We start from the raw sequence: 24,878 nt of genomic DNA, 5'->3' as shown, positions 1-24,878 counted from the left end.
GGTGTTTATACCCTCTCCGAGTGTGTTTGCACATGTCAAGAGTAGCGCCACCACGAGTCCGCGTAGCTTGTAATTAAAAATCCCTGCCTTGTCAAAAAAAAATGTCATTTCTCCCATATTTTTTCATCGTACAAAACATACCTTTACTACTGTGGCATGTGTATTTGTAAATGTCCTGTCAATTTAGAAGGGGTATACTCACAACACGGAAACATCAGGGTTGAAAGTTCATCAGGGGTCCTGTTCTGTCAATGAATATATATTTCTCGCATTCAATCATTTCAGCATTATCTCCGGGGAGAAGAAATCTTCAAACTTACGAATAGTAGGCATAAAAATATGTCCACATTCATATTCAATAGGACATGCATGTACAGCTATAGATAAAAGTCGTCAAACACCAGCTATACATGTTTGCTTTTACATCATTTATGACGTCCAGCAGCAAGAACTTCCTCTTAAAGCTCTGTTGTGTGTGGGAGTGAAAGAAAAACAAATGTATATATATATACAGCATGAGCAGATAAGGATTTGAGATAAGGGTATCTGCCTTCAAAGTGGCCTTTACTCTAAGAGAAAGATTCTTGCCTTGTAGATAAACGGTCTTGTGATAAGGAGAGTGGGGGTCAAACAGACAAACGGAGTCATTAAATCTATTATATCATTTGTTTTTAATAGAAAGTCCATCTCACGAACTTGAAGGCATCTGAAAGATGATCGTTTGAAATGAGATCCCATTTCCAGTCAAGCTTTCTCCTTTCTCAGTTATTTTCCTAAAATTTGAAAGTGGTATGATTTCACCAATACTCTCCGGAACGAGAGACAGAAACCTTTCCTTTACAAGGAAATTTGTTGTTGACAGTGTCCACTGAATAGCTTCATTTGAAACAGCTGATTACGGTCCGTGTATATGAGATGGAGGTGATTGCGAATTCATAGAAAATGACGCAACGTACAGCTCTGTTATCTCTGGCCCTATTTCCTTTGACCCTCTCATCTTCGATTTGTAGATATCATTTTTCCTTGGGCCTAGTCTCTCTTTTCCTCCAGGGCCGAGATAGATATCGCCTCTGAACCAGCATCAAGCCGGTTTCAGAAACCACGCAAGAGATAACATTATAGCGCAGGCCGAGTCGCTCGCGCCGCGAGAAGTAGAATCTCTGCATGTGCACAACGCGCATCCATTGTCTTGCAAGCCATCTAACCCATCGAAAAAGTGTAGCATTGTTACCATTGCATAAGAATGACGTCCAAATTGTGTAGTTCACAGACGATGTATATGAGTTTGAAACTTTCCGATTATAGCAAATCATGAAATAAACTATTATTTGCTATTGTGGCCCGTTTCAAATTACATCTTCGCGATGAACACATACTCAAATGTATTCATTATAACAACCATCGAATATTTTCAACTCTGTGCCATAAAACTTTTTAAGGGTCATAACACACCTAGTTTCGCATCAACGGACATAGAAAAATTGTAAGATAAAAATGGAATAATTTCTTGTTGTTGAAAGAGGTGCGCCATATTCATAAAGTTTTAGGGATTACGCCGAGATAATATTTTTCACTTGCCAATTCTTTTATCTTCTCTTTATCATCCCATTTCTTGTTCTACTCATGACAGAGGATCGACCCGAAGGTATCAAGCGTTTCTCAGTGAATGTCCTGCACGTGCACGTTCTTTTAATTAGCATAGAAATTAGAGGTCGTTTTCCATCCCTAAACTGAACGCCTATCCAGACAGGAAAGAAACATTATACCATAACCTGGAATTCATATATTACGCAGACACTTAACACGTAGTGACATTAAGGGGTGAAAAGGCATTAGTGTTTTGTTGTTCATCGTGTAGTATGCTTTCTTTGAATTGTGAAAGGCGTTGGCAATTATGCTGTCAAGGGGTTGCTACCTTTTTAAATATGCTAGACCTTCTGTTTTGTGGTAGTTTAGAATCATTTGCATGCTCTGTAGTAAACTTACAAGACTTGTATACATTTCACCTTTTCCTACATGCCGTAACTCGCTGCGCCTATGCTATCTTGTGCTCGTCTTTGCACAGTAATATCACACATATATCACACCCATTTTGTTGTTTTTCCTCACTTTTTATTTTGGTTCGTCAATTCCTACACAAGAGTTACACATTTTAAAAAATCTCAACTTCCATCTTTTTTCAGAACACACTACCCAGATTTTGATGGGTTTTCGTCGTTCGTTTTTTATTTACTCCACGGAGTACCCTGAGTTTTCATCATATCTTGTATTTAGTCGTGCACGTTCGTGTGACAGTAGACTTATTTGAAACTTTGAACATCTTACAATTTCTCTGAAATTTCTTCCATCTTTATCATAGCTAACGATCTCATATTGTTTTTTCCTTAGACGTCTTCAAGTGTAACGACGTGCTCTGTCTTTGAATGTATCGACTTTCGCCTCCCTTCCGTTCGTCTATCCCTTTCTTTGTCTCTCCCAAAGTCAACCTCTCTTCCATCTCCCTCTATTGTCCTGTCTTTCCGTCTTCTTTCCTCCTATAGTCGGATCATCCCCTTCCCCGTCTTTGTCTGTCTGTCCCTTTTCTAGCTTTCTGTCAATCTCTCCGATCTGTCGTTCTCTGCCTTCATTCACCTCCAGATAACTATACGATGATCGATATTTAAATAACTCTCTTATTTGAAGTGATAGATAGAATCTTCTTAGTCTTCTAACATTTCTTTGATGTGTTGATACAGCCTCATTTTAAAAATCCACGTCATTTTTGCCACAACACCACCGTGCTTGTGAACAAAATTACTGCCACATTTTCACTCTCTTTTGCTATATTTGCGTTAATCTCATTTGGTGCCACACCAGGGCTCGGACGCTTCGCACGTTTGGCACGGACCGTGACGAGGAGCAGATCTGTCCTGGTTCAAGTGGCGCAGCATTTACCAAATGTCAAAGCCGAACCCAACAAGCAATCACAGATATCACAACTTACTCATGTAAGTGTCAATCTTGACTGTTTCCATAGGTATAGGCAGGAAGATAGTCAGCTAGTTATCAACAAAACAGACAGATAGAAAGAAAGAAAGAAAGAAATATATATATATATATATATATATATATAAAGAGATAGATAGATAGATAGATAGATAGATAGATAGATAGATTAGATAGATAGATAGATAGATAGATAGATAGATAGATAGATAGATAGATAGATAGATAGATAGATAGATAGATAGATAGATAGATAGATAGATAGATAGATAGATAGATAGATAGATAGATAGATAGATAGATAGATAGATAGATAGGTAGATAGATGGATGGATGGATGGATGGATGGATGACTGGATAGATAGATAGATAGATAGATAGATAGATAGATAGATAGATAGATGGATAGATAGTCATACATACATGCGTGCAAGCATGCATACATACATACATACATACATACATACATACATACATACATACATACATACATACATACATACATACATACACAGGTATATGTGTACATGTTTATCTACGTAGAGCTGTGCATAATTCTTGTTTTCTATATCACAGATGATGAATCTGAACTCTGAAATTTTACCACAATACAAGCAAGAAGCGCCAAAGACGCCTCCTCACATAATTCTTCACTACTGCACCTTTAAAGCCATCTGGGACTGGGTGATCCTGGTATTAACCTTCTACACAGCTGTCGCCGTGCCTTTCAACGTTGCCTTTAACACCAAATCCATGGAAGATTACGCCATCATCGTCGTGGACGGAATCGTCGACATCGTGTTTTTCATCGATGTGATTTTGAATTTTCACACCACCTTCGTGGGGCCCGGCGGGGAGGTCGTGTCCGATCCCAAGATCATCAGGATGAACTACTTAAAAACTTGGTTTGTCATCGACTTGCTCTCTTGTCTGCCTTATGACGTCATCAATGCTTTCAACGACGTCGATGACGTAAGTCAGCAATGTTTTTTTTTGTTTCCCTCGTAACTATAACGTCAATATGGAGGCAGTATTTTCTCATCGGCACGACTATGGCGCGGCTAGAGCCCAAACTTCTTTCATTTGACAAAATTGTATCATATGGGCTGGTGATCAGGGCTCTACTTAAACAATTCGAGCGTAAAAGTAACCAAAAACAACTTTTTGAACAAACTTCGCACCATTTAGATTTCTTTTCTCTCCAATTTCCCACTATTCCATATAAGTAATCTGCAGATGTTTGTTCTGTGTTATAAATATGATCAATCCCATTTATCCAGTCTCAATGGTCTGGCACAGCGTGACTCTGGAGTGAACCATGAATCGACAATGTAGTACGCCTGCGACAGGTGTCAGTAGAACCCCTTTAATTTCTGTCAGATTTGACTTCCAGCAGTGATTTCATGCATGATGTCTAAAACAATCCAAAAGTGATACATCCTAGCACTGGTTTTCCCTGGGGTGGAAATCGGCGCATGAGAGGACGCCGGTGGCGTCAGCATTCACGACAGCAGGTTGTCCAGACTAAACCAAGACAAACGGGGGATCAGACCGTGTTGATCTGTTGTTAGAATGTTTGATTCTGTGAATCTACTGTAAAAGAAGTTTACTTACATGATTTAGTCACTCGCCAGTGAAGTTAGAGTTTCCCCGTAAGAGTAAAAGCTAACGCGAAAATCTTTTGCGATTCATGATTGTCTCGTTGATGAAAGTTTTGTCTTTATGCTAAATTATGGCTCAACTTTCGCTATGTTGGCCTTCTAATTCGCTCCTTCCTGAAAACTTGTCAGCAATTATTTTCTGCAGTATTACCCATCCTGCCACCGTTCAATTTCTCATTGTTTTCTCGCCCTCTTTCCCCACAGCAAATTAGCAGTTTGTTCAGTGCGTTGAAAGTGGTGCGACTGTTGCGTCTCGGCCGCGTGGTCAGAAAGTTGGATCACTACATCGAGTACGGGGCGGCCCTGCTCATCCTCCTCATGTGCTGTTTCATGATGTGGGCGCACTGGCTGGCCTGCGTCTGGTACAGCATCGGCCAGGGCGAGATGCCCACGGAAATCGGCTGGCTGTACAAGCTCGGCGATGACATCAACGCCAGTTACAACATCTCCGGTACCGCTGCCACCGGAGGCCCAACCAAAGGCTCGGCTTACGTCACAGCGCTCTACTTCACCATGAGCAGCCTGACCAGCGTCGGCTTCGGGAACGTGTCGCCGAACACCGACGGGGAGAAGATATTTACTATAGTCATGATGGTGATTGGATGTAAGGGAAAAACTTCTATCATCTACTGTATATTACTCTATTCAGCAATGACGTGATGATGCTCTTTTGCTCAGTTTGCTGATACGGAGTAAAATCATTTGAGGGAGACCTAAGGGAGCCTTCAGTAATTACAAGAGGGGGGTGGGCCGGGGAATGGGGGGAGGGTCACTTTTTAGAAAACAGTTCAAGGGGGGGGTCACTTTTTATAAACCTATCTCGGGGGGGAGAGTCACTTTTGACAGAAGCTGATATTATAGCCAAAACTTTGATTGTCCGTGTGATATTTCCTGAAAAGGAAATCACCAACAAAATACGCACACATTTATAGACCCCAATGCATAGTGAATTGACATTTTGGTGAAATTCCAAAATCAAATTTCTTACACAACCATAGACTTGTAACCACTCTAGTCTAATCAAGAACAATAATCTAAATAATCAAGCATACATAAATGCACAGATTTATCTAATTTTGCACTGAAAAAAAATTATTCATAGTTTCATCATAGACCCCAATGCATAGTGTATGGACATTTTGGTGAAATTTCAAAAACATATTTCTTGCAACACCATGGACTTGTAACCACTCTAGTCTAATCAAGAACAACAATCTAAATAATCAAGCATACATAAATGCACAGATTTATCTAATTTTGAACTGAAAAAATTATTCATAGTTTTATCATAGACCCCAATGCATGGTGTGTTGACATTTTGGTGAAATTCCAAAATCATATTTCTTGCACAACCATGGACTTGTAACCACTCTAGTCTAATCAAGAACAATAATCTTAATAATCAAGCACACATAAATGCACAGATTTATCTAATTTTGAACTGAAAAAAAATTATTCATAGTTTTATCATAGACCCCAATGCATGGTGTGTTGACATTTTGGTGAAATTCCAAAATCATATTTCTTGCACAACCATGGACTTGTAACCACTCTAGTCTAATCAAGAACAATAATCTAAATAATCAAGCATACATAAATGAACAGATTTATCTAAGTTTGTACTGAAAAAAAAAATATTCATAGTTTCACCATAGACCGCAATGCATAGTGAATTGACATTTCAGTGAAATTCCAAAATCAAATTTCATGCACAACCATGAACTTGTAACCACTCTGGTCTAATCAAGAAAATTAATATCAATAATCAAGAGTACACAAATGCAAAGATTTACCTATTTTTGTATTGCAAAAAAAAAACTAATCATAATTTCATCATAGACACCATGGATAGTGAACCAACTTTTTAGATGAAATTCAGAAATCAATTTCTTGTACACAAATGTTCATTTTACTTCCCTATTCAAGCAAAGTACATTTAAATACATTATCAAACATATATGAAATACAGATATAGCATGTTTTGTGGGGGTAAATTTTCAATAATTTGCCTGATACACTCCATGTATTATGATTTGATATTTTTGGATGAAGCACTAAATCAGCCACATCTTGCCTTCTTATAGATACACAAAATATGGTGACCCTCCCTAAAATGTATGAAATACCATATCTCTTCAAAAATTCTTGCGTGATAATTGCGACTGTCCCTCCAAAAACACCAGCCCTCCCCTCTGTAATTTGTCCCTAACATAACAATTGAACCAATTGTTATGTAAATTAGCTGATACTGTTTTAGTTATTCCCGGGGAGAATACCACAGTGGTTGGGGGGGGGGAGGGTCAAGTTTTAGAATGTCGGACAAGGGGGAGGGTCACATTTTAGACAGGATAGGCGGGAGGGTCACATTTTACGGTACAGGTGTTCGCGAAATTCCCCCGGCCCACCCCCCTCTAATTACTGGAAGCTCCCTAATAGCGATTGTAGCGGCATCGATAATCATGACCTAGCTAGGGAGTCTGACCAATAGCCGCACTAATCTCTGCTGCAGGCGACATTTTACAACCGATTTTTGGCTTTGCGCGTTTTCAATAATATGCATTTTCTGTCTTTTTTATATTCAATGGTTCGAAAAACATAAGATGAATAAAAAATACACCAGTTTCAATATCGATCCTCGATTCCGTGAACACTTGCAAAACATAGACCTTAATAGGTTGTATAGATGTGAATCTACGATTCAAGATGGCTGCCCCTACGGCTGTCAGCTTTGCCGGCGCGATCGTCAAAGTTATGGCAGATTATGAATTATTTTTTACTAGTGTACGGAAAGTGTGGAGATCGACCTAATTTATCATCATCTAAGTCTGGAAAGTTGCATCCGATCCTTGCCGGCGGGTGCCTATCTCTCTGTCCTTTCAATTCTTTATTGCTTCTTTTAAAGTAAAACAACACAATTTAATCCTTTCTGATATAAAATATTTCTGACCACTAATAGGCCTGTCTTTGTTGTTTTGCTTTCAGCGTTACTCTACGCCTCTATCTTCGGTAACGTGACTACGATTTTCCAGCAGATGACGTCAAACACGGCGCGATATCACGACATGCTGAACAGCGTCAGGGAGTTCATGAAGCTCCATCAGGTTGAGAAGGGACTCGGGGAACGGGTCATGGATTACGTCGTCTCCTCCTGGTCGATGACCAAAGGCATTGACACAGAGAAGGTATGATCTGAAGATTTCAGTAATGCTCTCTAATCCAGGGTTCGGTTACACAGCTCCGCTTATGCCTTACGGCCTGTGCCTTACGTTTGTGAACACTTTGAATTATTCGAATCAATGTTCGCACTCTGAATGTCTTTCCCTCTCAGTCTGTCTAGCCGTCTCAAACTGTCTGTTATATATACATATATAACATACACACACATATATATAATTTATATATATATATATATATATATATATATATATATATATATATATATATATATATATATATATGACTTGGGTTACTGATGGTGCCGATCTCGTGAAAAATGTGAGAACTGAAAAGGATGGGCCTCAATTCTAATGATAAGTAAATTCGCTCCCTGATTCAAAGCTAATACGTTTATCTTTAATTTATCTGCATAATTTATCAGAAATACATGTACCAGGACTCTTCAGTATTGGGGGGGGCGGGCGGGGATAACTTGAATACCAACATGATCAGGGGCACTGTAACCATTGGAGTATGTTCAGGGACCTCGGTGAAGACTTGCTTGCGCCATTGGACAGGAAAGGCTAAAAAATTGACCAGCAATTTGCTATGGTCCTTTCATCAGCAGATCATCCATGGATACAATGTCTACTTTTTCCCAGTAGTGTCAACATGCCTGAATAACCATGATAATTTCACAATTCCATTTGCTCACAGAATGGAGTTCCAGAGGGTTAAACTTGCTGTCTGATGACATCATTTTGGTTATGTTATCTCGTGTTGGCCGTTATAACTCCCTATCTGGTGACTGATTAATTATTCATCGGCAGTCAGGGTCCTCCTGCGCCCCTGCCTGAAGATATTAATAAATGGCGCTTTGATGACGTAATTTCTGGCATATCACGTCATAGATATATTGAGATTTACATGTTACGGCCTACAACAGGATTTTATTACATATCTACAACCAGTTACTCATCATAGTTTGGTTAGCAGGGTATGATAAATGACTTTAAAATGGAAAGACAATAAATTAAATCAAACGATCAATTCAGTTTCTTTGCGATGTCGAATAGTCTGACCTCCCTGCAGGCCAACACTGAAATGTAAATACATACTCATGATTGCTATATTACAATCTACGCTAGAGCCTTTGCTGTACAGTAGAACAGGCTGGGCGTTGCAGAGCATAGTGTTACCATGTCAACATCCGCAAGAAGTTGAATAAAAATGCCAGGTTTTATAAACAAAGCAGTCTTGCTGTCTAACACGCGCGGCTACCGCCGCATCATTGCGAGCAGTCTACACGCACGTGGCGTCCAGGTCACAAATTTGAAGATTTACAGAAACAGACAGGGCACGTTGAGAATCAAAGACGTCAAGTCAGTTTTGCAAATCTCGTCTCACAAGTTGTAACTGGTGATAGCTGTAGATCTATCCCGTCTAACATCTTGACCACAGTCTGGTAATTCTAATCATTTTTTTTAAATAAATAACCATCACTGTCGGTGAAAATACCGAGAAAATTTGTTGAAGACTTTCGAAGTCTAAAATCCGAAAAAAGGAGGTGCCAATTCAAATCTTAAAGATGTGCAAATAATGGGTTTATACAACATTCATAAGCTATATATATATATATATATATATATATATATATATATATATATACACACACACATACACGCACGCATATGAGTATCATTACATACAGAAATCCATGAATCCTTGATCACTGATGTATAACTACATTATATATAATGTCTCCTGCACTTAGATTCAGTAACCTCCTTAAGTGCGAACCAAAAATGGAAATGTAATTGCTTCGCAATCTCGTTACTCCTTTGGTTACATGTGAAAGGAGAGATGCCGGTGGTATTGACTCAACATGTGCGCGTTGCTCCTCGAAATGACAATGTGCGCAAAAACATATTAGACTCAATAATCCCGCCGTATTTCGGCAATAGAAATTTCTTTTCGTCGGAGAAATTACTCTATCATCATATGTTGCCTTTTTTTACAATATTAGGGCACGAATGTATTTACAGGGTACTTTGTGCCCGAGTACGGTATTTATACCTTTTGTTGCAGGACGTCGGCTGTTTTTTTCAATAGCATATTTTCCTCTCGCTCTTTCAAGTGTTGACTTTCATAAGATACATGCTGAATAACTGAATATTATATTTCCGATTCGTTTGTCCATCAAGGTGTTAAGTTACTGCCCAAAGGACATGAAAGCGGATATCTGCGTCCATCTCAACAGAAAGGTTTTCAACGAGCTGCCGGCCTTCCGATTAGCCAGCGAGGGTTGTTTGAGGGCGCTCGCCACGAATTTCACGATGAGCCACAGCGCGCCCGGTGACATTCTGTACCATCAGGGAGAAAGTATCGAGACCCTGTGCTTCGTTGTGTCAGGGTCACTCGAGGTCATCCAGGATGACGAAGTGGTAGCTATTTTAGGTAAGCTTTAACAACACAAAACTGACAACACCGTACGAGTGTCTGACAGTTTTAAGGCGAAAGCATCACTGGTGCAGCTAAAGACATACAAAAAAATATTATTTTTCGACCAGGTGTAGGATACGACTTTGTTGCAACCGATAAACGACATGCGACAGAACATTACAACTCACCAGCGCGGATGGACGCTTTTACCCTCCCCCTCTAAAAATCTCAGTTCTTCTTTGTTCTAACCATCATCTTATTATCCAATTTCCCTAACAGGAAAAGGTGACGTATTCGGTGATAACTTTTGGAAGGAACCCAATCTGGGACAAGCAGCGGCCAACGTCAGAGCACTGACCTACTGCGACTTGCACAGCATTAAGCGCGAGGATCTGCTCGAAGTCCTCGATTTCTATTCCAGTTTCGCTCAGTCCTTCGCCAGGAACATGGTCCTCACATACAACCTCAGGAACAGGGTAAGCCATCTTTGAAGATTTTGGGTATTGGTCGCGGTCGCTCGATCAGAATGAGGGAGTTTTCGTATGTTTTGTGACTGGACCAAACTTTTGGCGTTTTTATCAATATCTTAAGGAACCGTGGATTTCTGGGTTGTTGATCGCATACCTCTCTGTGATGGCATCAAACTGTCAGACAAGAATTAGAATCAAGCATCGCGACTCATGCGAACCAAAGTGCACACGCGAGAGGTGTCAGTACTTTAGATACGAGATAAAATCGCCAAGTCAAGATAATATCTTTTCCCTGACTTCATTACAAGTCAATTCCGTTTCGCCTCTGGCTTTCATCTCTCTTTTCATGTGAACGCTGGTTCCTTTATGCCAATAAGAGTTTTACCGTTAAAGAGGAGTCGAACACTAGCGATGCAGAGTCGTAGATCGGGCCATCATTTGTTCGATCACTTCTGTGTGTGCAACCGTTTCATCAACATGTCTCATTCATGTAACAAAATCAAGAATTATTTCTATCAAGTATATATATAGAAAGTAAAATCCTCCAGCCAAACAAACAAACAAACGCAAAATAATACAGATTTTGTTTTCGGTAGGCTTACAAACAGTACTTCAAATCCGTCGAGCCATGGGGGTTTCTTTACGTTGTCACAACTAACAGGTGAATTCACTGGATGTTGTCATTTTCTTGGGGACATAACAATCAAACAAATAAAAAAGTTCTTAGCTAAGCCAAGTTTTCTCTTCAGCTTGAAATGGGCAACGTGTCTTTTACTTCGGCCAGAGTTTAGCGATTTACACAATTGCATTTGTCCTTCCACATTTGATTCTTTTCAATGTTTAAACATTGCCAACAACTGTAAAGCTCTATACAAGTGGATTTGCTGTAACAAATATGTGTTAAACTTTCAATTCCTTTGTTTATTCCTTTGTTTTTCAAGCTTTCCAAGGCAATCGGATAGTAAACTGTCTTTAACCCTTTGAGCGCCAAAGTCAATTTTGTCACCTATATAAATTATACCCCAGTCATTTTTTTCAGATTTTGCCAAGTTTTAATAAAAAACAGAAGCCAATGAAATGTTATGTCAATTTAGTCCAAAAGTTGGTATAATGTTGCACTAAAATTTTGGTGGGAAAATTGCAGCACTAAAGGATTAAACCTTCATACGTCTTTCCACCATCTTAAATTTTTTATTAGTTCTGAATTTTGATAGCACTGCATTTGTTTCCATTTTTTCAGTTAATATTTCGAAAAATTGCTGACGTCAAACGGGAGCAAGAGGAAGCGGAAAAGAGGAAGAACGAGCCGCCGATACCGGCCGATCACCCCGTCAGGAAACTGATGTCAAGGTTCCGAAAGCTGAGCGATGTGCCGGAAAAACGCCAGGGATCGGCCACCAGACGGGAAGGGGAAAAGCCCGACGACGGCAACGAAGGCGGACCTCCGCGCCCGAGGTCGAAGGTGAAGGCGTCGCTCGCCCCGAGACTGATAAAGGTGACCGAATCGAACCATCCCGAGGAGATGGAACCGACTCGCAGGAGGGAAATCGCCGTGCCGCTCATGACAAAACTTACGGCTGCCAAGTCGGAACCCAGGATCGACCAGCCACCTAAGGAGTCGAAGTGGCCTTTCAAACGAACCAACCTTAGGAAGGCCGAGTCCACGGACAGCGGCATTATCAAAAGTGAGCAAAAATTGGACGAGATAGGACACGATGACGGCCGTGAGGGGATGAAGCGCCGCGGGAGTTCGCAGAACACTAGCGCCAGCCCCGACCAACAGTTGATAGCTAGCCTGTTGGAAATTAAAATTGAACTCAAGGAAGAAATTGAGTCTTTGAACGGAAAAATGAGCAGATTAGACGAACAGATTTCTGGCATGATTAAACTATTGTCGCCTATGTCGACACCCAATTTACCGATAAATTCGCGGCTGAATTCACATCATGACAGTCCGAGCAACGACGGCTCCCCGAGGTCATCAAACCCGTCATCGCCACAGCGAGGTGTTATCATGGGACACCCGGAGGCGGTCAGCTCGAGCTCGTCGGGAATCAGCTCGGGGACATCGTCCACGGACGACTCTCACAAGACGCCAGCAACGAGAACCTCCAGCGGCACCAGCCGGACCTCGACCACCTCTCACGGATCGCGGGGCTCAAGGCACTCGGCGGGGAGTCGACGGAGCATCTCGCCTCACACCTCGTCCTCTTCGGCGTCCTCGTCCTCGTCGGAACCGACGCCCGTGGAAACTGTGGAAAATTCCAATATAATTCAACTCATGGAGACAGAGATCACGGAGCAGGGAGCATCGGATATTGAGTCTCCGCCGAACGATAACAGCGTGCCGCAGTTCTAGGGCAGGCCCGCGACGCGTCTCTCAATTCTCTCGTCTCTTCACGCAGACTATCGTGAGACCAACGGATCTTCTCGTTGGTTTTTCTTCGTCTACGAGACGAGGTAACAGTGAATCACTAGGAGCGCACGACAGACACTCACTACGTCATTTTTACGCTTTTAAGAAAACAGGTCTTTATAAAACTATGTGTGTAGTAGTAGTACGTTAGCTTTAACGGCCCGCTTACTTGACACGGCAATAAAGGTCATTCGAATTGATGTCAATGGTGAATACCGTTGAAATGATTGTATATCTTTTTTCCCCTAAAATACTGAATTTATTTCTGCAAATTATAGAAAAAAGTTACAATAAAAAAAAAAGAACTTGTTCCAGGCTATGCAGTTGGAAGGTCGTTTGAAAGTTATGTGGCTGAAAACTAAAAAATGCATCTTCTATCCGAAGAAAAAAGGGCTGATACGAGTCAAAGTTATGTTACAAAGTAACTGATATTTTATAATTGATATTACTGATTGCTCTATTTATATACGACATTCTGTTAAAACTTCTCTCGTTCATACTGGCTATGTAGTAAATAGGACCATGATAGTTAAAAAAATACGATGAATCGACCGAAAAAAAACCGATTTTTATAGTTCTAGTTTGTCTCCTTTCACGACGACATACTTTCTCAATTTTGAATCTTCAAGTTCATCAAAGTCAATCTCATAATTGTATCACTGAATCCAATGACGATTACGTTGTTAACCCCTAAATTAATTAGGTATGCTAATGTTGTTCGGGAAAGACATCATACGATGAAGATGGCAACCAAGTCTTAAAAGGTGCACGTGGTAGTCAGGTGAACCGAGAGATTATGCAAAATGAGAGTGTGCACTTTATTTCAACGTTTCTATCTTCGATAGTTTTAATATTTACACATTTAAAAGATACGTCATCGATATTTGTTGTTTCTTATTGTACATATATGTAGATATATATATTTGTCCTTGCATCGATTTTTATTTTTGGATTAATTGTTGTGCTGGTGCAACTTTTTTCGCACTGCCGCAGCACGAAAACGAGACTACATATACGTCATCGAGCTTTTTGCAATTTCAACCAGTTGACGAGTCGGTAGATCTATCTATCAATAAGAAAAGTAATAAGTCTTACAATACAGAAATTTGATTTGTTAGTGTGTCCATCAAACATCTTGCGGTTGTATGCAGTCGTGTGTTGCCCGGTGCAACATGCAAAGTTACACCGCCGCAAGTTTTCCCGCCTCGGTTCGTAAAGATTCAAACTGCGAACGAGGCTGTTGCTGACCCTCGCGTTTGCTCTAATAATAGTGAGTAAGAAGCCAATGATAAACAGCTACAAAATTCTACAGCTAGTCCAATTCCCGTCATTTTTTCCTCGCTGAGCTAAAATGTAAACACGGGAAGAAGGGATGATCGTTGTTTACCATAGAATGACAATCGCGAAATTGGAATTAAAGTAAAAATAAATCTATCGATCGTCATCGCCATGACAACATCTACGTCACATTTCCATCTCATTTCATCTTCATCTCAGTATGTGGTGTTCGAGTAATTTGTAAATAAAGCTCTTTCGCATCAATATTTTGATTTAGTGTCGTTTGTCTGCGCGTGATGTCTTGATTGGGCCGTTGTTTGCTTATATCTTGATGTTTCCATGACAATTTATGCTCGCTATGTTGTTCGGAGTTTATCCTACAGGGAAAGATGTCCAGAATGGGGCGATCACAGCCAAGTGCAAATGTAATATGTGGATACATATTATTTTTAGAATTCACTCGATCTTTTATAAAAATACGAAAAAATGTCAGACGGTCGGCATGTTTCCTATAGAGCAGGTCGGGTTCCCGGAAACACACAAATATTTTATTTGACTTATTAAACTGATTAAGTTTAAATCGGCCACGCGTCGTTTGTGCGCGTACCAGATCATCACGTCTATTTACTATTTTATTAGAGAGAGAGAGAGAGAGAGAGAGAGAGAGAGGGGGGGGGAGAGAGAAAGAGGTACGCGCAGTAACTACAATTAGTATTTGTTCACAAAGTACACCAAAAATACACGCAACACTGTCTCTGTTTTAGACATAGGAATTTGACCATCAACTTCAGGTAGAAATGGAGCGTTTGGTAGTGGCTTGGCTCATCAATATTACCGCCATGAGCCCCATCCCCTGGACGAGCAACAAATTGTGATTTTGCAATAATTGCTAAGTCACAATTTAATAACAAATAATAGAAATTATTGCTATTATGTGTTATTATTTAAAATATACCATTACGGATACACGGTCGTTTTGCTTTGAAAGTGAAATGTAGGGGGTCCCATTACTGCAGTGTTTCTTTCAATTTTCATGAGTTATTTTGGTCGTCAATGACTGAGGGGCAGAGAGCACGATGTTCAAGTTTGAACAAGGCGGGGCAAATGGACCTTTTCCGAGATCTTTGATGACAGGTGAATCGGGAAAGACGGCACTGGAAGATTTAAGTGGTCGTCGTTCACACTTTCCGCCAAAACTGGACAAGTGAAATACTCACCGAAAAACAGAAGAACGCAATGGGTTTCTATTAAGAATCAGAAAGGGCTAATTTGTTGTTAAGGTATCATACGCTGACGCAAGCTGCGAAGAAGTGCGCCACCATGAAAACATCAGGTATGCCAATATCTGTGCTACGAAGACGTAAAAGACAAATGTGCGTTCAATGATAGGTCGCGTGGTTTGTCTGTCTCGTGGGTAAGGAATCTTTGTGACACAGTAGTAATTATGCGGCGAGAATAATGATAGAGAGAGCGTTTATCCACTCATGTCGTGTAAAAAGCGATGGCGGAAAACACAGATAGTCTTCTTTTTTAAACTAAGGGGAGAAACATTTGATTTCTGGGGGGGGGAGGTATGGAGGAAGAGGGTATGGGAGCAATTTTTTTTCCCTGTCAAAGTGACAGCAATTTTTTTTCTACTGTCAGACCTGCATCAATTTTTTTTTCCAAATGGAGTAGCAGTGCAAATTTTTTTTTATTGGTCATCAAGTTTGCAATGCGTTGTATAAAAGGGAGCCGTCATTATTTAGGGGAGAACCATTTGATTTCTGGGGGGGTATGGAGGAAGAGGGTATGGGAGCAATTTTTTTTTCCTGTCAAAGTAACAGAATTTTTTTTTTCTACCGTCAGACCTGCATCAATTTTTTTTTCCAAATGGAGTAGCAGTGCAAATTTTTTTTATTGGTCATCAAGTTTGTAATGCGTTGAATATGAGGGAGCCGTCATTATTTACGGCGTGAAACTCCGAAATTTCGAGTACATCCCCCCCCCCTTCACCAATCATGATGAATTTGAGTAACCTCCCTCTCTAACTCTGAAATTTTGACCGATCCCCCACTTAGAAAAGTTAAATACCAATACATGTAATTGTAAAATTTACAAAATACAGCAACAGTAAAGACCTTTCAAATCCTGATGTACCCTGCTAGACTATCATCACTTATCTCATGATGGTTCAAAAAAGGTGAACACATCAAAATGAAATTCAAAGTCACAATAAAATAAAGATATAAAAGATAACGCAGTATCTAATCATAAAGTATATTGTTTAATTTGGATGGATATTATGACAGGGTTTTCACTAGGATATCTGACCGGGCAGAATTTGAAAGTACAGGGGGAGAACATGAGAGAGGCTTAGGGGGAAAGTGTCACAGGGGCTTTCCCCTATCTTGCATGGAAATTTTTAAGATCTTGGTGTGTGCAATGGTGCAGTCTGGTGTGATCTGAGAGGTTTTTTAATTTGTTTACTAAATGAAACTGTTAGAATACCCCAAGGGGGAGAGCACGAGAGGGGGGTTTCCCCTCTCGTATTGGAAATTTGAGAAATTGATGTGTTTAATGGTGCAATCTGAGAGGAGTTTCAGTTTATTTTGCACTCGGTAAAACTGTTTGAAAATGACATTGAACACTGATATTTTTTACATTTTTTGCATGATCAGTTTTTGAGTCACAATATTCAACAACCAAACAATGACAATACAATTTGTGAAAAACAGTTCTGTTTGCCAGAGACTGAAGACAAATGAATATACAGGAACGGAAAATCTGTGACCTTCTTGTGTCATTTCTCCAGCTGCCAGCTTCTAATGAAAAGCCTGAATATGGTATGTTTGTGATCTGGTGTTTGTGGTCAGAAAAACAAGGCTCACACATTGTATTTCATTATATTTGTTGTTCCTCAATTTTTGTCAAGGTACATCTTTCTAACAAATTTATATTGAGAAAATAATATATTGGTTTTAACACTAGTTTATTGACTCCTGTCTTGTGTTTTAAATTTTAACAATTTACAGAAGTCAAATAGTCCTCTTTAGATAGTGCCTATGCCATTGAGATATTGCAACAGAAATCCTGAAATATGATTTCTTGGGTCAGAAAAGGGAAGGAAAACATTGAGTGTACTGAGGTGTAAAGTAGACCCATGTAGTGCATGCTTATATCATAAGTGCTGGGAAAAGAAACATAAGAATTGCTTGTGATAAAACATTCGCGCCGCCATAGCCGGCAAAGAATATATGAGAATAAGGTTTCCAAATTTTGCTTATTTCTGGTGCATTGTGACAATTTTTTTTCTCTTCTGTCTGTTATAACAATTTTTTTTTCTAAGGCCATGACAGGATCAATTTTTTTTCTTCTCTCTCACCTGGTGACAATTTTTTTTTCTCAAAATCCTCCATATCCCCCCCAGAAATCAAATGGTTCTCCCCTAACGTGCATGGTAAGACAACTTTGAAAGTGTCTTTAATAACTGTATCCGTAGAGGGCGACCCCATCCAAAACATCCCACATGCAGGGTGAAAGGGTACACCTCCTGTGCGCATGGGTAAATGACGTTTTGCAGTTGTTCCCATGGTAAACTCAAATTTTCTCTCATGTAGTTACTGTCAACGAAGACACTGCAGGTTTACCACTGTGTGTTTTGAAGTGTAATCTGGCTGTGTTCTAGTCATGCAGGGGCGATTCACACATGAACTCTTCAGTCAGGTTGACTAATGGACTGGTCAGTTTACTAGGCCTGGGGCGGTAAATTCATGGGGGTCACCCTGGTTTTGACTGTGGTGATGGGGTCACTTTGTTTTTGAAATGCCCGGGGGGGGGGGGGTCAGTGTGTTTTTGAATTTCGACACGGGCTCATACTTGCCTAAATTGCATTGTGCCAGCTACGAATTTCATCATTCAGTTGCGATTTTCGATGAGTGATTCGGGCGCGTAACTTCTTTTAATCAGACATGTTGTCAGCGCGCCCTTCGGGCACGTGACCTGATCTGGTTGTATATTTTCTGTTTATTCTGGTAATTTTGACAACGTTTCGTCCTAAAAGTAGGACTTCATCAGGTTGAAGATATCTACAGAAGGAAAATACAGACCAAAAATAAAACCCAGAAAAACGTAAGGTCAGGGTTGATCTTCATTAAATGCTGAACGTATTTTATAGGCTGAGTAAATTAGAAATTAAGTTACAAAAGACATAAGGTATGACAATCTTTACAGTTTATGTGTTAGGTAAGGATTGTCATACCCTATATATACCCCCAATTATATAATATATACACACACACACACACACACACACACACACACACACACACATATATATATATATATATATATATATATATATATATATATATATATATATATATGAATATATATATGACACAAATTCCAGGTAGAGTTGCTAACACTCACACACACACACGCACACACACACACACACACACAAAGACATGAGAGAGAGAGAGAGAGAGAGAGAGAGAGAGAGAGAGAGAGAGAGAGAGAGAGAGAGAGAGAGAGAGAGAGAGAGAGAGAGAGAGAGAGAGAGAGAGAGAACTCCATATGCGAATCTCCGAAACCGTCGTCTTGGTGAGCGAAAATGAACCCTTCGATATTTTTTAATGATCTTCATTCTTTGATCACATACGTATCCTGTCGGCATAATCATTTCACCATTACCATGATTGTAGCATCATTGAGAACCAACAGCGTACCGCTCCAAAGCTGATCGAATAGCTATTTCCGACCATCTATACATCATCGTCCTCTCCGTAGCAACATTACTATCATTTAATACGCAATAATAATTACTGTCCGAAAAATGTACTGGCTGACCCGTTGAACAACTGTCGAGCGTGATGAGAAACATATAACTTTTTTGTTCTGGCCTAATTTGTCGCCGTCTGCTCATTAGCGGACTTTATCAATTACATCTGAAACGTGGTATCATGTTGGTCGTATTACAGCATATTATTTAGACAAATGCGAAAGATGCAAATGGCAAAGGTATATAAAGCCATTTTGTCCTGATTGAGAATTATTGTAACTTTCCTGTAGGCTGTATAGCAACTGTTACCACATCACATCTCATCGAGATAAAACGTGAACGCCATTTTGACAAAGATTTGGTCTGCTTGAGCCTTTTATCAGGATACCCCGGTTAAATTTTGCATTCAGGTTCAGTGCACGTGTGTTGGACATAGGTAAGTACATGCAATCTCTCTGTTTGCTGGTTATGCTAATTGATTTTTGATAGCCTTTGAAAATGGCGTCTGCGGAATACAAATATCTGCCGATGCACGTTCAATTTTGTCGCCGTCTTCTCCTCCTGCTTTCACGATTCTACTGTCTTGTTAACAAAAATTCGACTGGGACCTGATCAAGACAAAACTAATCTGTGTTTTGATAGATTTCTGCTGTGTCAACACTAGATCATTTCAAGTCAATGCCTGCCTCGATCACCACGCCAGCAGATTTCTGGCCACTACGTTTCCGATGGTTAGGTCTTGCCAACTGGGACGAGGGCCGGTGTAAGTTGCAACACGTCCACAGTCGTTGTTATTGGCCTGCTCAAATTTTATGCCTGACCTAAAGTCCTCCTCTTTGTCTGGACATGGCCATTTAGCGTCTGCATAGTACCAGGATCAAGGTCAAAATTTCCCAAGATATATCAGCATGAATTATCAATTATAAAAGGGAAAACGTTTTAGCCGAGGGGTATCCATCACGGTAAGCATAACTACGCGATTTCGAAAAGCAGAAACATATTGAAGGATGATAAATTCCTGAGCTTACAAAACCACACAAACGAAAACAACTTGAACTTGTTGGATGACGCTTATTAATCTTCCCATCATCCAAGCACGTTAAAAAATGAACAATTTTGAAACTTCAAAAATGACAAAAACTTTGACGAACGTTGATGGTTGAATAAATCATAGAAAAGGGGACTTAACAAGTTTAAATTTTCCCTGATTTAATATGAGAAAGTCAAACGAAAACACCAGGAAGAGTTTGACGTAAGCCCCACAGCAAATCACTGTTCGTTCTTTCTTGCCAATAATAACCGCAAACAGGGGGATCGACGAGACAATTTTTCCCACTTTTTCAGGAATCTGACTTCCTCAAAAATCGCACATTGCTAATAGACGGGCAAATATCCTGAAAATAAAGAGAAAGCCATCATTCAATCGTGGACGTAAAACCATTACAGTCACGTTCAAAAACCCGTCACATTCCTACGAACCATGGCGGTCAATATGAAATCCATATTCGTCCTATAAGAATGTAGAATGGCTCGGCAAGAACACGAATTTGATCAGGCCGAACATGAGTCAGACTCTTCGGTAACCAAAACCCAAACCCAAACTTTTTTCCCCTCGTTTTCAAATATAACTCATGATTTGCCATATGTTGCTGTTTTTTGATGAGTAACACATAATAAAAACAACAAATACAAAAAAGGTTCCCGACTGACTTCCTTATTGCTGAGAACATGTTAACGGAAACAACACATTTTATATGACTTAATATTATTGTTAGAAAACGAAAAAACAGCCGATTCTTGTATATCGTGAGTAAAACATTGGACATCGTCCGATCGCACGGGTCGTTCGTTCGCACTATAGGGAAAAAGTGCGTGACTAGAGCGAGAAACTGACGCCTTCTCGCAATCGGTGAGAATCTGTTCTTATTCTCACCGCTGTCGGTGAGAAAATTTTAATCTCTACTGGAGATTGGTGAGAAATGCACTCCTTGGCGAGAATCAAGTGTGAGAACAAATTCTCACTGGTGAGAATGGAAATTCATACTAAGTACAGCGAGAATTGAAATTCACTGGCGAGAATCATCAAGACTTGCCGTTCATTGGCGAGAATCATAAAGACTCCGAATAGCTAGTCTTGATGATTCTCGCCAGTGAATTTCAATTCTCGCTGTACTAAGTGAGAATTTCCATTCTCACCGGTGAGAATTTGTTCTCACACTTGATTCTCGCCAAGGAGTGCATTTCTGACCAATCTCCAGTGGAGATTAAAATTTTCTCACCGACAGCGGTGAGAATATAGAACAGATTCTCACCGATTGCGAGAAAGCGTCAGTTTCTCGCTCTAGTCACGCGCTTTTTCCCTATAGTGTCGACTACCGTCTCCTACTGATTTCGGGGAGCATCAAGATGCTCGAGCTCGTAAAAGAGACCTTAGCAAGCGAAGGTCATTAGACAGTTTCTTGGATGTCTGTACATGTGTGAGATGGGCGGGATGTAAACTGATATGTACTGAAAATTTCGATTTGTGTATAATAACTCACTCCTTTAACCTCCACAGATGTATAGATATGGCAGATTTGTTTGTGTGTAGTACACCAAAAAGCTTCAATTTCAACATGTCAAAATCTGATTTTGTGAATAAGATGTTACGAATCCCCTCGTAAAATTACGGTTTATACTCTTTTCTCTTCATGTAGTGAACAGATGATGAATCTCCATCTTCACATCGTCGTCGTTGTTATGGCGTTGTTGGCGGCGAATACCGCCGGTAAACCTGCTGACGCCAAAGCCCCGGAGGTGGCAAGACGGGATGAGTTCATGCTACACTCGGCCGACTGGATGGACGCCCCACTGAGCGAGATTGCCAAGCGCCGAAGAAAGGCCAGCACCTCCTGCCTCCATAAATGTGCGATGTGCGCTAACATGTACGACGATTACAACATGGGACTGTGTATGAAGGGCTGCACGAGGGGCAGAGCCGATCCACGTTGTGTCACCTACTAATCAAATGATGTCAAACCTGGGCGGGAATCAATCTTTGTCGGTTGTTGTGGTATAAAAACAATAAATTTCACGCAAAATCTCACGGACACGTTTGCTGTTCTCTGAATCTTTGACAGTGATTACTATTATTTCTTCTTTGACCGTACAACTGACAGAAGATATCACTATGAATATTGACTGGCCAGGTGGGGGTAATAGCATACACAGACGCCTGGCTATGATACAACCGTATGATACAACTTCCTTACTTGTTTTACCCTGGGGGCTTCGCGAAGAGACGAGCTAAGCGCCTGTGACAGTATATACGTTTGCTGCCCTTGGGACTGCAATGAGAGTTGCCTTAATCTTTCAGGTTGTGATTCCAGGACACCACAGGTGCTTGGAATTGCCAGTGTGGTATACACAGAGAGGAGGGGCCGTCTTCTGTGTGTATACCACACTGGCAATTCCAGGCACCTGTGAGGTAAACAGACTGTTTTTGGTGACGGTCAGGTCTGAAAGAAAATAGGTATGCTGTTACTCGAATATGGCAGTTACAGATGTCTTTTGTAACACAACTCATCCAATTTTCTTACTGAAAGATCGAGAGGAGTTCTGTTATCACTTGTCTGAGGGGCAGACGTGCTAGACGGCACTACCATCTTCTTTATTGTGTGCGCATGTGTAGACGGCGCTTTCATACATGCCAACCGGTTAACAGTTTTGGAAACTGTTAACCGGTAATCGGCCATTTGATAGTATTGGCGTCGTATATACATCTAAACAGGTTAAATAATCAGTGTTATTCAAGGTAAATAATAATTTACCAGTTCCAAGGAACAAACAGAATATAACAATAACAATGAGGTCTTCTTGAACATCTGACTGGTGGTTGGTACCAGGTGCCTATGATGCATAAGCGTGCCCTGCTAGCATGCTACACCCGTCAAGATGACTGAAAGTCACCTTTCATATACTAGTAATCCGGGAAAGCCATCAAATTACTGTTTTAAGTCAAAGCCAGGCATGCTGTCATTCATCATTTGGGAAACAGAAGCACGCTATATGACTGTAAATTAACAAATCAAGAGCGTTGGAATGAGATGTGTTACAAAACAATACGTAGCATGTGACAGAAATGTATGCAAATGAGCTGATGATTCCGCCAAACTATGCGTGTGCCACCCTCGACGTTTAGTACACTTGTAATTTAATGCATTGACCTATGGTTGATTTAAAGGGATGATAGATACAACTTTTGACAAACTATTTGAGAAGACTTTCATTATTTTCTTGTTCTCCTCCCTAAAGGGTTTTGAAATACAACATACTAGTATCAGCTGTAAATCCATTGTGTAGAATATTTAACGTTATTCTTGGCAGATGTTCTCTAGTCAAGACTAGTGCAGTCGTCAAAAAACTATTAAACATTGAACAATAAAAGCTTTTCGACAAGGTGAACACTAGGCATTTCCACATCATTTAGGGAGTAGAACAAGAAAATGTATTTCACTGGGCCAAATAAAAAAGATAAGGCAACTTAAAGAAAATTCTTTGTTTGCCGTCCTTAGATTTTTGAAAAACCTACCAGCCAGCCAGCGAAAAAAAAACACAGACAAAAACACAAGTGTATTAACATAAGCTAAATTTTAATTTTCTTAATTTTCTCTGAAAACCTATCAGCACGCGGACGGTAAACAAAAAAGTTTATTTAAAGCGCCTAAGTGCGTTTCCGCCGGATGCCTTATTCAAAACTCTCCGACCAAGAGGTTTTTTCTCTCTCTCTCTCTCTCTCTTTTTCAGAAATCACAAATGATTTTGGCAAGTTTTTCTGTTTTTTGATGCGTCAAACTGAAGTAAAAATAAAAACTCACCCAACCTACCCTATTTCCAGAGGGACTGTGAACGAATTTTTACCCTTTTAGAAGAAAAATACTGAGCAAATACATCATCACTTGGAGCTCGTACAGCTTTAAAGAAGTTGTCATTTTCCTGGGCACAAATATCACACCGACTTTGTCTTGTACTTGAAATGAACTTTTAAATTCAAGGCTATATGCTGGCTTATTGGTGTAGGAACTAAAAATATGCTACCCTTTCAAATTGTTGTAACAGCTGCTGTTATGTTCAATGCAGGTCTTGTGTTCTAAAGCTCTGGATGGTCCTGGGTAAAAGAAGTCAGATTCCACTACCATTAAAATGGCTACATTCGCCCGTTGAATTTCTAAGGCTTTCAAAAATTTTCATTTTGAAAGAAAATCATGCGTCGACAACATAAAAAGTGAGGTAAACCCTAATATCGTATCACTCATCAAAACATCAAAGGCACGTACTAATGTTACAGTTATTTACAAAACACTGAGAGAGTGACGAGGACATTTATGGCAAGTGAAGACTCCTAAGTCCCATAAAAGAAAGAAAGTAGTCATATTAACTATCATATTTACGGCAAAATCTATATCTACATTGAATTTTTACCAAAGAGTTTACACTGGGTACGGTGGCCATTTTGAATTTCAAATACAGGTTAACTTTGTTTCCCTTATCCAAAAATTTGCATGACGATATTATGTCTTTTATTCTTGATTACAAAAAGGGTATGCTTTACATATTTAAATGGAAAGTTTGCGCAAAAGTCTAAAAACGTGTCTTCACTGCGCATATAACCTCTTCATTTGAATCTGTGATATCCCTAACAAAAATAAAATTAAACCCCTTTCTTGTTC

General features: G+C 40.0%; 1 protein-coding gene across 3 annotated transcripts in view; it reads left to right on the top strand.

Moving 5' to 3' along the window:
• LOC139149753 (voltage-gated delayed rectifier potassium channel KCNH1-like) overlaps positions 1 to 14,672 on the top strand; it is a 56,617-nt gene extending 41,945 nt beyond the window's left edge. The window contains exons 4-11 of one of the 3 annotated variants that reach the window (XM_070721711.1): positions 1,631 to 1,645; positions 2,857 to 2,987; positions 3,562 to 3,957; positions 4,851 to 5,250; positions 7,629 to 7,828; positions 10,007 to 10,259; positions 10,524 to 10,720; positions 11,955 to 14,672. In XM_070721711.1, coding sequence (XP_070577812.1) covers positions 1,631 to 1,645; positions 2,857 to 2,987; positions 3,562 to 3,957; positions 4,851 to 5,250; positions 7,629 to 7,828; positions 10,007 to 10,259; positions 10,524 to 10,720; positions 11,955 to 13,073 — 2,711 coding nt within the window. In that variant the 3' untranslated portion in view covers positions 13,074 to 14,672. Of the gene's footprint in view, positions 1 to 1,630; positions 1,648 to 2,846; positions 2,988 to 3,561; positions 3,958 to 4,850; positions 5,251 to 7,628; positions 7,829 to 10,006; positions 10,260 to 10,523; positions 10,721 to 11,954 lie in introns of all 3 variants that reach the window. The other 2 variants (XM_070721710.1, XM_070721713.1) reach the window with 2 other exon arrangements.
• The last annotated feature ends 10,206 nt before the right edge of the window (positions 14,673 to 24,878 follow it).

This window comes from Ptychodera flava, chromosome 14 (genome assembly GCF_041260155.1).
Source record: "Ptychodera flava strain L36383 chromosome 14, AS_Pfla_20210202, whole genome shotgun sequence".
NCBI lineage: Eukaryota > Metazoa > Hemichordata > Enteropneusta > Ptychoderidae > Ptychodera > Ptychodera flava.
This window is presented reverse-complemented; position numbering and strand designations above follow the sequence as displayed.